The following is a 16377-nucleotide window of genomic DNA, read 5'->3' on the forward strand; positions in this document are numbered from 1 at the left end:
AAGCTTAGCTGCATGCCTCTGCGTATGAAAGTACACCACAGCACATTAAATACCACAAGCACATATCCGGCAGCGTGTTGTCTCATTAACAAACCTATTTCCATTTCCTGCATGTGCTCTGAAAAGAAAGGTCACATACTTGCTCAGTGTTTGGTTGTAGCACCACAAGCAACTCGCTTTACACGGTTCAAGATTCTCCTCTAAAAGGCAAGATGGCCAAGATGAAGGACAAAAATTTCAGACTGGGACAACGTCCAGAGCAAGCACCCGTGGCGGTGCTGGGGGAAGTGTGGGCAGGCGTGCCTCCCCTCGGGGACACTTCTGCACACGTGCCTTGCGGGGGCGGTGTGACACCGAGTATTGCCAAAGGTACCGGGGAGCCCCAAAGGACAGAAGTGCTCTTTACTCCCCCCCCCGCTTGCACCCGCACGGTGAGAAATTAGCTAAACTTCTACTCTCATAGTATGAGTATCCACTAATCTATTAATCATAGGATTAATAGTTCTCTCCAGTGCTAAGGAGGGATCCCTCATTTCTTAAGGAGTTGCTTCTTGTGGGGAATAACGTTGACTATAGCAGTACAATTGTATTGGGCTGATAGAGATTCCATCAGAACAGAAGATTGCTTTTTCAGGAAAAAAAAAAATAAATAATCGATATCAAGTATGAATCCGAGGTCTACAGAACAGCTGTGTTCCCTAAAACATACAGAAAAGAGAAACTGGCCAAACAAACTGTATGCTATCAATAGGATCCACGGGGGCTGGAATGTGTACAAATAGGCGCACACACGTGTATAGATGTGTGTGTGTGTCCCCCTTTTATGTTTCCCTCTGTGTGTGTGTATACATAGGTTTCTCTGGAAGGATGTTCCTTCAAACAACCAAAACTACAGGTCAGACTCCCCAGATGGCATACACCGGAGTTGTTCTATTGAGTTCAGACTAGCTGAGGAGCTGCCTCTGTGTGTTTCTTTCAAGGGAAATCGTCAGGTTGTTTCACTCTCCTTTAAGTCCATGAGTCAGGGTGGGCCAAAGGCACAATTTGTTAATGTGCTACTGTCAGAAAAAAACATGTCCTTTTCCACAGTTTATGTTTGCCCAAAGAGATTGAACATTTTCTGGGCCTTGACAACAATTTGGTATTCCATGAAGTCTGTTGTAACAATCTGATTTTCCCGTTGCTGCGCATACCTGCAAAATCCAGTTCCTAGAAGTAGACATTTTGGCAAGAGTACTTTGGGGTGATGCAGTCCTCTAGACTGGATGCTCCTCTGCAGGAACCAAACAGTACCTTAGCATTGAAAGCTCTCCAAAATAATTTTGTCGTTTGCAACACAGTGTAAAGAATGCTAAATGGGAACACAAGAAGTGGGAAATCTGCTGCAGCCTGATCTCCCAGATGAGTGGGGTTGAAATCCTGAGGACATGGCTCTGTTTCATTGGATTCTGAGAGCTGTAGTGGGGGAAAAGAGAGCAGCAGTAGAAGGAAGAGAATAGTGCAACAGACAAGCAAAGGCCTGTAGTCTTTTTACCGTAATTCCCATTTTCAGTAGAGAGATAGTCATATGATCATCTAGTGCTTTGATTTCTGAGAGCCTATGCTAATTTTACATCACTTTTCCAAGGATTCCAGAAACATCTTATTGAACAAAGGCAACACTTGAACTCTGACCCAAACTCTGCCTTGTCTGCATATCACGGCTTGGTCACAATGCAAAGTATAAAGAAAGATGAATGTAACTATTCTGTGTGGCGGGGTTTTTGAGCAAACCAAGGGAGATGTGAAAAATGATACAAATAAATTGAACTGTTTTAAAATTCTCCACATTGTTTTCTTAAGGTGTTGTTTGTACAAACAAAGGCTTCTTTTCAATTAATGCTTTAAACAAATGCCTGAAAGTTCTCATATGTCTGGCAGCTTTCAACACGAGCTTCATCAATTGTTTTACTGACCTCCAGAGCCTGTTCAATAATGCAAGTGCATCAGGGTGACATCCAGCAGAGTTAATTCATGTCACTGGCATTTGGCTTTTACTGTAATCAGCTATGCAAGTTTTATATTATATTATTTTCAAGGCAGTCTTGAAAATACAATAATGATTCTGTACTTGTGTTTAAGCTACTTTTAAGATCAGCAAGGCTTTATTTCATCCCATCTTAATCAAAATAGAACATTTTATAGCCAACATCACTAATTTCTCTTCATCGAAACTGAACAAGGCTCACACACTCATTTTTGGCAAAAAAGGGAACTACAGGTATATTTAAAAAAAAAATAAATCAGGCAGCTCAGTTTACATATTGTGTCACAGCACAGAGAGCTCACAGCATCCTGCTGAAAGAAAACCTAGTACTACCGATTTGCCTGGAAAATGTGGTAGCTGGGACCAGCCTATCTGCCTATCCATTTGATCAAGGATGGGGAAACTGTTCAAAAGCACTTGAGTAATTACAGAACCTACAACTCACTAGTACTCTCTCTTATGTCACATGGGGCAGAACCATAGACTTTTCTGAGACAGAAACATTGCATGTTTAAATGACATGCAGGTTTTCCATTTCACCGCTAGATTAGCTTGTTAACAAATCTAAGGAAAATGGACAATAAACTAGTCATGAAAAGAAGAATTACTCTGACGATAATAATCTGGGAGGACTGGGAAGAGAATGAGATGGTACAGAATTATAATATTTCAGATAAAATTCAGGAATCAGAATATGAAATCTGTTTGCCTGTGAAAAGAACAGATAAAAGAAAATGCTGTAAAAGAGTGTTTAAAATAATTTCTAAAGTCCCATTCCAAACACTTAAAAATTATATAGTTAGGAAGTCCTAGGATGGACTGGGTGAACTAATATAACGTTTGTCACCTCTAACATCTGTTAATATATGTATATATCTATTGTATCTGTAGAATATTACTACAGTAAAAGTATCATCTGTGTCTGTGAACTGTAACTACACAAACGATATCACTTTTCCCTCTGTATTAAACAAGACTGTTGATAGCCAAAATACTTTACAAGCTATTTTTGCTTCCTTGTTTGCTCTAAGCTACAAAGGCATCCCATCTGTCTCTCTGTTGCACGTACTTGCTTCTAGTTTTGTATAAAGAATTTTGTACTGCACCATGCACATAGTAGCCCTTGGTTCTACCTTACTGACCACCAAGAACTGTAAGTATTAACACCAAAGGTGCCAATGTCGCAGAGCATTTTGATTTTGAAGTGTTTTGACTCCAAAGCAAAGTATCCCTGGGAAAAACTTGCCATAGTACACGGACAGTGTATACACTTCACTGATAACCGACTTGAAGGAGACTCGTGTTAGCTCCCAAGTGGCAGCATTTGATCCTATTTGGGGATCAGCTCATTACCAGGGAAATAGGAATTTTCTTGCCATGTCACTATTATTTGTTATTATGTTAGTCTTCAGGCTCCGTTATTCACTATGTTGAGTAGCAATCTGAACTGTGAAAAAGGAGACCATTGGTTCAGATTTCCTTTCCTCACTCCCTTCACTTAACATCTGCTAATTCAAGGACTGAACAACGCCTTTGAAATTTTTCCGCTCTAGCTGGAGCTTGCAACCAAGATTGTAAAATACAGTGAGAGAGAGATATTCCGTTTGTTCTGAAATAAGAAGCCACCGGGACACCTTATGAGCAGTACTAGATCTTTCAAAGCAGTCTTGCTAATCTCCAAACACCAAACTGATTTACTAATTATAGCAAAAGGTAAAGGCGCCAACAGCTATTCAGTGCTGTAACCAGAGAGCTTCTATGAGCTGCTGACATAGATAGCCCTGAATTTTGAAGAACAGACACATAGCTGAGTTTTCTGGGATTTTGATTTGCTTTACACGAAAGGTCAACATGCAAATACATTTTTAATCATTTAAATGCATGGCATTTTGTAGAAGGGGAGGATGAGGAAGTTAGTACCTAGCATGATATGATTCACACTCAAGAAAACTATCTGAAGACCTTTCACAGAATTTTAAAGCTGCAACGCCTATTATTTCTTTCACTCAGAGCCTTGTGCAATTAGATACAATATAACTAAGGCAACTATTTAAAAATATCTGCAGGTCCATATTACTACTTCTCTACCTGCCAGACTCTAGAATTTACCCAGGCTTATTTCTGTAATGCCTGTGTGTCCAGGAATTTATGGTACACCATGAAAAATTACTTATTGGCACTCTCTCAGGAAGCACGCACTTACTCATCCACACTCAGATAATGCAGCCATCCCCAATTCACTGTGACACTGTACCACGCATTTCTGTGTGTTCTGAGATCTGTGTGTCAAAAAGAATCTAAGGTGACACGTAACTACAGTAAAACCTTTCACTACTCTGATTCCCTTTTGTTAAAAGTGTGCTTTAACAGCAGGGACCAGAATAGATGTTCCAGTTAGTAAATGAGTAAGTTTGGTAAGACCTGCTGCATTTTGTGGTCCCTCCTTGCCCCGTCACTAGTCACTTGAACATAGTTGAGCAGCAGCTACATAACTACATTCTGATGTCTTCACTGATTCGCATATCCCTATCGACATCATTCCATATTTCTTTTGAACCACTTCCCGTGGTTCAAGCATACAAGAAATGTAAAACAGGCTAAAAACAGATGACTAATCATTATCTATCCCTATTGCATGTTAGCACAGTTTTGTAAAGTAGCAAACAGCCAGAAAACTTATGCAGGGGTCTCATCATGGTGATCCTTTCATTAAATTATTAGTTTCAGTAGAAGATCCATCATGTCCTAAAAATTAGTGAAGTCTAAGCAATGTGAGACTTCATTGTTGTACTGTCCTAACCTGTACTGTAACTGTACTGTAACTAACCTAACATGGTATTTAAAGTAGATTGAGACTGCCAGGCCTATATTTAGAGCATAATGAGATTTTACTCTTGTAAACATGACTGAGTATCCAAGCTCAAGAAATTATTAAACTCATGTGGTGTGTAGCTTAAAAAAAAGCTTTTAATTCAGGATGCCTGGTTCTCCTTTGTCTCACCTAATGTCACTTCACGCAACCCCAAGGGAAAATGGCAGGCTCAACATCCTTCAGGTACATAAGGGCCAAAACTTTGAAGTGCAGGTTAACCAAGACATGCTTGCCGAACATAGCATAGTTTTCTTTTGATGGGTAAACGTAACAGCTGTAGTAGATCAAAAGGCTGATCTAAATAGCCAGATCATTTAGGTACTCAGAAGCATGGCACGTAATCATGCATCTTGCTCCCAGATTCAGGGCTTAAGCTTAACACCATTGCTGTCAGTATTTCTGCACAAAGGTAAAGCTTCTCATTACAGTCTTTCTCTAAGGAGCTTCTCATCTACGTAGACAACACTGCATTTTTCCATTCCTAGGATAAAAGGCTGGAATGGAGCCACTTCCAGCCACAAAGACAAGAAGGAAAGGAAAAAACCTGAAAACAGCAACTTCAGTTGCTGGGCCACTGAGTCTGACTGCAAACTTTGCCATACAAATCCCGTCCCCTTCTGCTTGAACACCACCACAGCCACAACCAGCCTGGTTGCCTAGGGTTGTGGCATAGGCATTGCTGCTGCCAGCAGGCTGCTACTCCAGGTAGCTATTGTGCCGATGTCTAGGGTCAAACTGGCTCCTAACTACAGAAAGAGAACTGGTACGTCACCTTGTCATGTGGAAAAATGAGCAGATATTGTTGGTGGTGCTTTAAAACAATTAGCAATATGAAACCACAATGTCTCTACATACCAGGACTACCTTTAGACTTTACTTCTTCCTGCAAGTATGTGCACTGTGTACTTTTTGTATGTGGTGTTGGCATATGCTGCTTACATTGTTTGCAAATTATTCTGTTTTCAGACATGCAAACATTTCAGAGCTTTAGCAGTTTGAGGTTGCATTGACTTAGCTAGCTGCAAGTCATGAGGGATTGTGAAGATGCATCACTAAGGGCTGAAATGAAGGGCTGAAATGAAAAGTGAAATTAAAAATCCATCAGACTTACCATCATCTCAACAGACTTATGCAGCTAATGTGGAAAAACTCTTCACGCCTTGCCTGTCAGTGAAGAAGTCATTCCCATTCCCAGCAGCACGTCTGTAAGCAAACAGTTTGCAGCAGTTCACAGTTCTGTAAGAAGAGAGGCTATTCAGGAATGCTTACAATCTACAGTGCTGGGCTATGCTGGTTGCCTTTTACCCTGTTTGCTATGATAATGTGGTTATCACTCTACGAAATATCATTTGCAGCTCTGGACACAAGACTGCTGCGGTAAACAAGCTGGTGGGAGAACTCCAACAGCTTCAGGAGCTGCATGAAAAATCCTCTTGTGGGGAGGTTTCAAACCAGCAGCTGCACCACTGGTGCACCGCCTGCCCAAAGGGAGTACAGGCCAGAAGATGTGGACTCCCTGCATTCTCGGATGACAGTATTTTAAAAGATTTTTGGAACATAGTATTAAAATACAAGCAGAATAAATTTCATTTAAGAACACACCCATTTTTCATGCCTTCATGACAAAGAACTGGCCCACGTTTACCTCTCCCTCTTCCCCTACCCCTGACTCCCTGGCTTTTGCAGTCAGTATTAAGAGATTTACATTTCTGGAAAACTACAACACTGACTTCTTTCACATTGGCTTTTAAAGCCAACGTATGACTGGCAATGTGTTTACCAGCAAGACAAACCAAGCAAGCTTTTTATGTCTCCAAAGCTAACAGAATACTGCTTGGAGCACAGCTTGCCTGGAGTTTCTGCATGAGCAGAGCTCATTCTGCAAGCCCAACATGAGGAGACAGCTATTTTAATCACCTCGTAGTTGCTTAAGCATAGGTTCTCCTGTTGATTTAGAACAGTCTCAGCCCAGAACGCTAAGCCATAAATACATCTGGAGCTGAGGCTGAAGAAGAGTTAATATTCACCTCTCTAGTTTTATTTTAAAATATAACTTTAGATTGCTTGATGTGTAGCAGACATCAGTGAGTCACTCCAGACAGCTTAAAGATATTTTGGAAAAAACTGTAAAGTTAGGTTTGGGGTTTGTTTTTCTTTTTCTGTTGTTTTTGTTTTGTTTTGTTTTTCCAGTCACAAGCAGAGTTGGCTTAGTTATTTGGTTTTGTTTTGTAATAGAAGGAGAACTAGAGTTGCATGGAAGTTAATGAGCACATAACATCCCTCTGCCACGTAGACACTCCAAGAAGAACGAAGGGACTTCTGTCTGGTCTGACTCAAGCCAGCCGTCCTGTGCTAATGAAACTAGTGGAGGAGCAGTGACAAAGGGTCCTTGCATTCATCCTTTCTGTGCAGTAGCATCAACTGCAGTGAACCTCTGCAGGTTTTGCGCCAGTGGAAGAAGGAAACAGAGCAATGAGGCCGTTTTTCCAAACTTCCCCAGTTCATACTGCTTTATGGGTCTGGTTGGCTGCAATGTGGAACGTATGCAGCATCTACAGCTATTTACAAAGGTGTAGAGACAGCAGTTAAGCGGAAGGAAGTCAATCACTGAGTCAGAAACTGAAATCCAGCATGGGGACTCCTGGTACCCTGTCCAGATCCTCCCTTCCACCCTGCCAGCTTAGAACCTAGACAAGGCCAGAGCTGACTATGTAATGAATGCCTCCGTCTTTCTTATAGCAAGACTTTCGTCTGGCTACTCCTTCAGTGTCTTGCATATAAGCTCTTGAGCCAACACCATGACCATGTGTGGTGAATGATGCAGACAGAGCAGAGGCCAGCAACAAAAATGATCCTGTTATTCTGAGGCGTATTTCTGGCAGGATCCAGGAGCGCAAAGCAATGAGGAGAAAGCTGTGTTCCATCTTTAGCAAATGCCTCACCTTGGTGTACTCTTCTTATGGACTTGTTTGCTTGAGCCTTTTTTTAACCCCACTTTTGGGCCTTCCAGCATGTGCAGACGGGACAAATATAGTGGCTCACAAGTGTACACCTATTATTTAGTTGTTATATAAAGCCCACCTGAGAACACCATGAATTCACATTTTAGGCTTGCTGGAAACTTTTGCTGGAAATTTGTTCTGGTCTGTTGCCACCTTGCAGGGATCCTTTCTCATCCCACACACACAAGCAAATAAATCCTCAGCATGTTTTTAAATGAGCACAGAGAAACCCTGTTAGTCACAGCAGTGACCACAGAAAAGGTTTTGCCTTTGCGATTCTTTTATTATTTCATACCACTTTACTAGGTAACCTTTCATAACATAGGATACCATTTGTGCTTTTCATATGGTGGCAGGGGTCACCATCCTGCAGCTGAGAAGGAAATTTGTTGGAGCTTATTTTAGATACCAATTCTAGCCGCACATCATTCATACAATCATCACTTCTCTATCCCCCCATTCAGTGAATTGGGTCCTCAGCTCCACTCTGAGGATGGGCAAAGATCTGAATCTCTGATAAAGTGGAACCTAGGACAGGCTGATAAATCAAAGATTGTAATGAAAGAATGCAAGGAATCTTTCTCTAAAGGGGTAACACCATTATTTGGATAAATGCATCAGATGAAGAGAGCTAACATTTAATGCTCCTCCTGTATTTGTCTTACAAACCCCATATTAATATGCTTCAGAACACAATCACAGTCTCTTGACTTCATGCCCCATCATTATTGCTCAGTCAGTACCACAACACAGCATCTCAGAAGAGAGAGTGCTCTGAGCCAAAGACCAAAACAAGACGCTTTACAGAGGGCTCTGCAAATTCATGCATCTCCACACATCAGACTGGAAAGGCAGAGGTACTGCCACGTGAGCTCCCTTCCCTTCTGCAACCCAGCCATGAGGTAAAGACAAGTTGCATAATGTAAGAACACCACCTCTGCTTTTTTTCCAAAAAGGAAACTAAATGGTTGTGCCCAGCGCTTGCACTCCTCCCAGAATTTTCGTATTATTTTCTGGAAATTCTGCAAATAATCTGGAATCCTACTGAGTTGTGCTGGAGAGGGGGAAAGGGCAGCCTGGAGAATGCACTGATGCAGGAAATGGGGAGCAGGAAGGTGGGCAAGGGGCACCCCAGGCCCTGAGTTACCAGCAGCCAGCATTGTAATGACTGGCTTGAGCTCGTTAAAGGAGCTTCTTGTTGAATTACTGGCAGAGAAGCAGGGAAGCACTCTGCTGTGCAGTGCCAATTCCATGGCCGTGGCCATGTTTCAAAGCTCAGGATTCCCACCAGGCTGGCTGCCCTCTTAGGGCTGGGCTGCAGCTGGTTCAGGCTGACCGGCTGGGTCCTCAGTGTTCCCCACCTACATCCAGGCCTTCAGCAAATCTCACACCTTCCGGTTTTCTTTGCCAAACCCTAAAAAGCCAAACATTGCAACACTGCAGGGATGTAGCACAATATTAAAACACAGATTGCAATAGGAATGACTCAGGCGTTATGGCCCATCTGCAGAGCTCGTTTTCCTCTTGCCAGCTCCCTCTGCCTCTGCAGTTCACAGTTTCTAGAAGGCTGAATGGGTTTAGGAACCAACAGAGTACTGACAAACAAATACTTCAACTACAAAAGGCTAGAGAGGCTATTATAATTATTTCTTATTTTCAAGCAAAAAACAATCCCAAATACAGTTTACTGAAGATAGACAGCCAGCAGTTTTCCACAATCTTTGGGAAACTTTCCACAGCCCCACTGCAGAATGCCACTGTCCTAGGGAGCGATGTACCTCGGACCAGCGTCAGCCACTCTCCTGAACAAGCTCTGAGAACCCACTCGGATACGAGGTGATCCTCATGTCCTCAAACTTACATGGAGTCAGCCATGCCCTTGGAGAGCACACAGCAGCCATGGCCAGTCCCTGCACCAACAGTTCACTACAAAGCATCACACCCACCTCATCCTGTGACTGAGGACCTCTGTTAAGTCCTAATATCTATTAGCACCAAAGAGGTTAATGTTTAGCTTTGTACATACTCAATTTGTTATTCATTGCATAGATCCTCCACATGCAACTAATTAGATACTTGACAGCTGTTTTTCTCAGAAACTGAATGTAATGCCTTGAAATTAACTGGCAATATATTTGGATTTTTGACTCGCATGCCAAGATTAGAAATATTTCTAACTGGTTATAGTTACAGCCACTGTACATACAGCATTCAGTCTGCTTCTTTTATGGGTCCTGCTAAACCTATTCTAAGCATCAGAGTTTAGTCTACTGTTCAAACACAAGCTGAATTCCCCCAGCCGCTGGGATGTGAGGCCAAGCTCCTTTGCCATCATGTTTTACTGTAATAGGTTAAATTCAACCCGGCAAATCAAGAGAAAATAATTTTTCTGAAAGCATATGCTGACCAAACTAATACATGCACTCAGAAGGAGTTGTAGTTCTGTCCATGATGTGATCTTACATGCTCCTGTAAATCTGTTTGAGAGCTGACTTCATGGAAAACAGGCTCTAAATCTGAATATTATTTTGAACAGAAAAAAAGGTTGGGAAAATTGATTTGAATTTGTGCAAGTGGACACACACAGCAGTGCTCGCCTTCTCATACAGGAAATCCTGCAGTGCTGCTCTGCTCAGTCTGCCAGTTCCCAGCCCATTTAGCACATACTTCAGAACACACAAGAACTCTTGAATTTGACTTCACTGGGCTATTCTGCCATAGCAGAAGTTTCTTCCTTAAGGGCATAATATTTTTGGGAGGGCAGATGGAAAACCACTAACATATAGGGAATTTCAGAGAGGTAGGATGTAATTTAGAGGGCAGGACATTGGATTTATTAATTCCTGCTCTAGCTCTGTGTCTTGTAATGACCAGTGATCAGTATCTCGGATTTGTGCATCATCGCCAACATAAAGGATTTTCTAAAAAGTAGTTCTTACCTTCCAAACTTGCTGATGCAATGAAAATGAGGCAAGAAAAAAATGAAAACACAGCAGAAAAAAATTCTACCATTATCCATTGTGCCTCAGGATGCACATTCAGTGCCTTTGCCAAGAAAGAGGGGGTTGTCTGCTGTCCCCACAGTTTAACTGATAATGCAAGGTTCACCTCGTAGCCTGATCTCTGCCAATAAGGAGTTAATATGCACTTATCTTTAATAGCTAGCTACCTAGTAGTTATTTTATATCTTGATCTATCCCTTCAAAAAAATTAATGGATACGTCCATCTCTTCCTAGTTGTTTTATATATATATTTATTATATATTCTTATTGTGAGACACCCAAAACATTATTAACAAGTTGGCTTTTTAAGGGCTCCCTCTCATATACATATTTTCTGGTATCTCTTTGTCCTCATCTAGTGATTCCTAAAGGTGCAAGTACTGGTTCTACAGCCAGGAAGACTGAATATTAATTTCCAGGGATGAAATGACACCTATCCCTAGGTTCCCACTTCCCAAATGCCTTCTGAAGAGTCATCTGATGCCAGCAAGACCTACATTTTGAAACAGAGCAAAACATCTGCTGTTTCTACAGGCTTATGGTTTGTCACTGGAAAACAAATGCAAGACTCAAAATTAATTTTGGGGACTTGGACTAAAATTCCTTTTTGTCCCCACTGGAGTGCTTCTGGGTTTCACTTTTAAGTAAGAGTCACACCAAACTGCATACAGACATACACATGCCTGCACAACACTGAACCATAGCAAGAAATGTAGCAGAAGCTATGGCACTTAAGCTTAGAAGCCAGAAAACAGACCTATGATCTAATCAGAGTAAGCTGTGGATTGCCAGGAGAGCTATCCCATGGCTGCTCCTGTGTCTCCAGCTCCTGCCTGCCTGGCTGGTTGTGCCTCACCAACCAAGACCAGAATTAAGCTCCTGAAGTCGAGCTATGTAGACCCAGGGGGTTGGGTTAGTCTCTCCTGAATGTAATGGACCACAAGCCCCTCCAGCTCTCTTCGATACACTCCTGTGGCCAAACACAAGGGAGGTTCAGGCCTTTGCCCTAGGAAGGGAATCAGAACTGGGACAGCCATACGTGATGACTGACTATGCAGTCCAGAATTTACATCTCTTATTGCATCTATCACTTCTGCTGCTCTCCCTCCTTCCCTCGCTTTTCAGCAACCCTCAGCAGCCGTCTGTGTTTCCATAAAAAATAAATTGCCTATCACAAATTGCTTCTGCCAGTCTTGGATCACCTGTACGAAGTGCTTGTAACCAGTCCCGCAACTGGAGTCAACTGGTGCAGGGTAGTCCTAGGGTTTTCACCTTGCCTGTGCACAGCGTTGCAAGAAGGCATTCTTAGCACTAAACTTTGGCTGTGAAAGGCAATACCTAGTGGGGTTAACTATTCTCATCTTCATCAGCTTGTCAAACAGCTAACTGATCTTTCAGTAGAGTAGATATGATATAAGCAAGGATACTGAACAATTTCCTGCTTTCCATAGTCATTTCAAAATGCAGTTTTGAGAGACTGAAAGGCCTGAAGGAAGGACGTGACGTTTCCTTGACATTCCTTCCGTGTCAAGGTAACAAGGAACATACCTGAGATAAAAATACCACTCACAAAATCCCATAACCTGGAAGCGGCCAGTTTCACAACACAGTGACCTTTCTAGGAGAGCCAGTGTCAAAAATAAGACAACAACTACTGAACCTCTGAACAACCTGGTTTATCTACACAACTAGAGACTCCAAGAGGATGGACTTAATGGCAGTGTGCACTAACATTTCAAACATAGACATCAAGGTTTATATTCCAGCACAGCTCAAACATGAAAACAGGACTCAGTTGAAAGACTTCTGTCTTGGGTCATCGAGGCAAACAGCCTGACACCGAAGACCCCTCGAGCATGGTCAGGCTTTCTGAGACAACTAGATTACATCTGTCTGCCAGCACCCTTAGTCTCCAAACTTCCTCAGACAGTCCCGGAGTTAGACCTTTTGCTCACGCACAGCAGGCCACCAGTAAATCAGCACGGCTTCGTACCATCTGTGCCACAGCAGGCAGCAGCGGAGCCTTGTCTCCACTGGCGCTCCCCGGGCCTCACTGCCAGCAGTCACCCCAACACCTGGCAGCCTCACCAACCTGGGGGTGGCTGGGTGACACCCCACTAGATGGCACTGCCACCCAGACTGGTCTTAGTTATTGCAGTCATTAAGTTAATTTCTTATTTTGGATCCAACTGACCTTCTTGTTTGCTTCTGTTTACAGTATGCATGGTGCTTCATAAAGACTCTCTTTGTTATGGCCATTTATCCATGTGTTTGCTAAAACGTTTTTTATCAGCATCTCCCCTCACCTTTGACACTGCTGACATCAAAGCCTTCTTTTTCATTTTAGATCAGCTTCCTTTTTGAAGCTAAACCAGGAAGAGGGAGTACAGGTGGTCGGTCAAATAATCACAAAATTTGCGAGTGAAAGCTCCAATTGTATGCTCTTATGAGAAGGCCTCATCTCATCCATCTAATGGGCAGGTAGTATCAAGTATTTAATAATGTCACTTGTGCATATTGACTGATCAGCATAGAAGCTAGCCAGCTTGCAAGAAAATAAACAAAACACATTCCCATTAACTTTGCAGAGAGCTCTAATAGGCAGTAACAGTTAACTCTTGTATACCTGCTCAACTCACGTGTTGACACTCCTTGACGAACACCTGAAAGCCCACATTTCCAATCCAATTTCCTGCTAGCATACATGACTCTTCATCTGATTCCTGTGTAACTGGGAGGATATGATCCTTGGAATACTTTAGGAATTAATTTGCAAAAAAAATCCACAAGATATAACAAGGTATATACAGTAATGGCTGTACAACGTTTGTTCCATGGGAAAAACACAACAGGACAAAGGACAGTGAAGACAGGAAAAAAACAAAAGAAATTTTGTCTGAGCATATGTTGGATGGTGCTGTCAAAACTGTGCAAGCAAGGTCAAAGCAATCATAAAGATAGAGGAAGTATTTCTAATTTCTTGTAATCTGGAACTCCTGGAAGCATATCATTGCCTTCACTTCCTTTTTCCAAAATCCTTGAGTCCACCTCAATGTGAAATGTGTCTGACAATGGCAAAGTTTGATTTACTAAATAAATTGGCAATTTGCACGTTCTTCCTGTCAGCCTTGAATCTCAACTGCAGAGCAAATTTAACTTCTTCTATATAGTTTGGGGAAATGACTATTCTGACTCATCTATAATATGAACAGCTTTCATAAAAAGACCTACACAACCTCTTCTGCATGTTGTGTAGTCATTAAGGACCTACTGACATTGCAAATGACGACAGTATCACTTGTTAGCTACATTTTTCATTTCTTTCTCCTATATCTCATTCTCATATATGCTATAAAAGGGATTGCCATGAAGAAGTAATTCTTGGAATAACAAATAGAAACAGGGTATTTATTAATCAAAAAATGAAGGACAAATCAGAAAACATAAGCTTATAGGAAGTAGTTACCCAATATAGGAGTCAAGTGCTGTTGTCCCTGTCAATCCGTATCTGGAATTTGTTCTGTGTGTGGTGCGTTATGGGCTAGACAAAATGAATAAATGAGGATGGGCTGGTTTGGAGGAGAGAAGCAGTGGGAACCCCAGAGATCTTTGCTTTTGTAATCAGATTAGCAGAACTCAGAAGTGAGGCAGAACAGAATTTCCTTTGCTGATGAACTGCAGAACACGAGCTGGCCAACTAAATGTGCATAGGCATTTTCAAAACAAGGGTATTTACACATGGAGATGTTTACCCATGTCCCTCTACTTGCAATATTTGACCTGTGTGTCCATTGCAACTGCTACCATACCAAAAACACAAACATGAGCAAGGAGCTGCTCTTTTTAGCATACTTAAGCCTGGGCAATGCAGAAAGCAGCAGTAACAATCTCGGCTAGTGGTCATCGCAGTCTCACTGTACTACATTCAACAAAGCTCAAGTACATCGGTTCAGATGTGTTCTCTAATTTTCCTTACCTAATGGCCATTTACCCTATCATTGTCTGATTTCTACAGCACTGTGCCCTGGGAAGCAATGTCCTGCCTTTCCTTCTGTTCCCAGTTCTACACACAGAGACTGGGAGGAAAAATTGCTACAGAAGAATCTGACTGAAAATAACTGCTGATGGCAGTGCATCTCTGCCCTTTGAAATATATCTCATATAGGGAATTATCTGTTTTTAAAGCAGTTCTGTTCATGTACAGTAAGACTGAAGTAGTGTTAAATACTTCATTGTGCTTGTCATGTTGAAGTGCCATAGAAGCCAAAGTTTCAGTGTAATTTGGAGCAAAATCAGCCTGTGTTGCAAAGTCCTGGTTAGCTAGATCACAGCTGGACAGTGATAATATCTTGGTACCACTGCTACAGGGAACTCTCATAGCATAAGCCAGCCAAGCTCCACCACCTTCTCAGCTGAGAGCAGCAGAACTGAAAGTTTAGCAATCAACTGCTCTAGAGAAAAACAAGTCAGAAAAACTGAGGAACAGAAATCATGGAGCTGCTAAGCAAATCTATATTCGGGTCAGATAGCACCCTGCAAATGATCCTGCTTTTAAAAAGGATTCATGATCCTTAATTGCATCAGGTGGGGAGTGCTGCCTGCTAACTGGAGCAGGGCCTCAGACTCTAGGGACTGTAAACTCAGTTTTTCTCCAGTATGGCACATTAGGCAACCTATCATTTACCCCTTGCATTCCTTTGCCCCAGCTTTAAAATGAGAAATCATGACTAGGAAGAAACAGGATATGGAATCATTTTATATTATAGTACAATGGCATTTCTGCAGTTCCACTCAAGAGGGAATCTCACAGCAACACTGAGTGTCCTCTGAAGCCCATGGTCCTGCTGGGTGGCTGTGTTTTGGTTTCTTCTCCATTACCCACATCATCTTTAATCCTCCCTGTTCTTGGCTCTACTTATTGCATACTGCATTGTAAACATGTATTTTAATATGGCAAACACTCACATTCATGGAAGATGTTTCTCAGCATAATGAATTGCCTTGAACTTGTCCTATGCACTTTCCAGGATTGCTATCACCTTAGTCTATATGCTACTACTGCCTTGACAAACACCACTGAAGTTAGGAGACAGAGCAAGTTAAAGATTGATAAACCCCCACACAAGATTTCAACCTGACCTTTCACACTGGAGATCCAAATCTGCTTCTCATGAGCCCCACCAATCTAACCCTGCTCTGTTTCTGCCTTGAACTGATGCTCAGATGAAAACCAACTGCTAGCAACCTAAAATTTCTTAAAGATAGAATAAAATGGCAAGTCCTGTGTGGTTTGGGCAGAATATAGGCAACTAACTGTATCAGGGTTTCCTCTTCTTTTCTGTGGCTTGTATTTTGCAAGCAAAGAGCTTTCTATCCAGTTAGCCTTGAAAGCACTGCCTGGAATTCATCCTGAGGTTGTGAAGCCAGACCAGAGGATGTGAAGAAGGAACCAGAAGCTGCGGAAGGAGAGGTGT

General features: G+C 42.0%; 1 protein-coding gene across 1 annotated transcript in view; it reads right to left on the bottom strand.

Annotated features, from left to right (window-relative positions):
• The window catches only part of USP3 (ubiquitin specific peptidase 3), a 48594-nt gene extending 48434 nt beyond the window's left edge, over positions 1 to 160 (bottom strand). Inside the window, exon 1 of the mRNA XM_056345437.1 lies at positions 140 to 160. Within this exon, the coding sequence (XP_056201412.1) occupies position 140 (1 nt within the window). The 5' untranslated portion in view covers positions 141 to 160. The remainder of the gene's footprint in view (positions 1 to 139) is intronic.
• Between the last annotated feature and the right edge of the window lie 16217 nt (positions 161 to 16377).

Source organism: Falco biarmicus, chromosome 7, assembly GCF_023638135.1.
Source record: "Falco biarmicus isolate bFalBia1 chromosome 7, bFalBia1.pri, whole genome shotgun sequence".
Classification (NCBI taxonomy): Eukaryota; Metazoa; Chordata; class Aves; order Falconiformes; family Falconidae; genus Falco; species Falco biarmicus.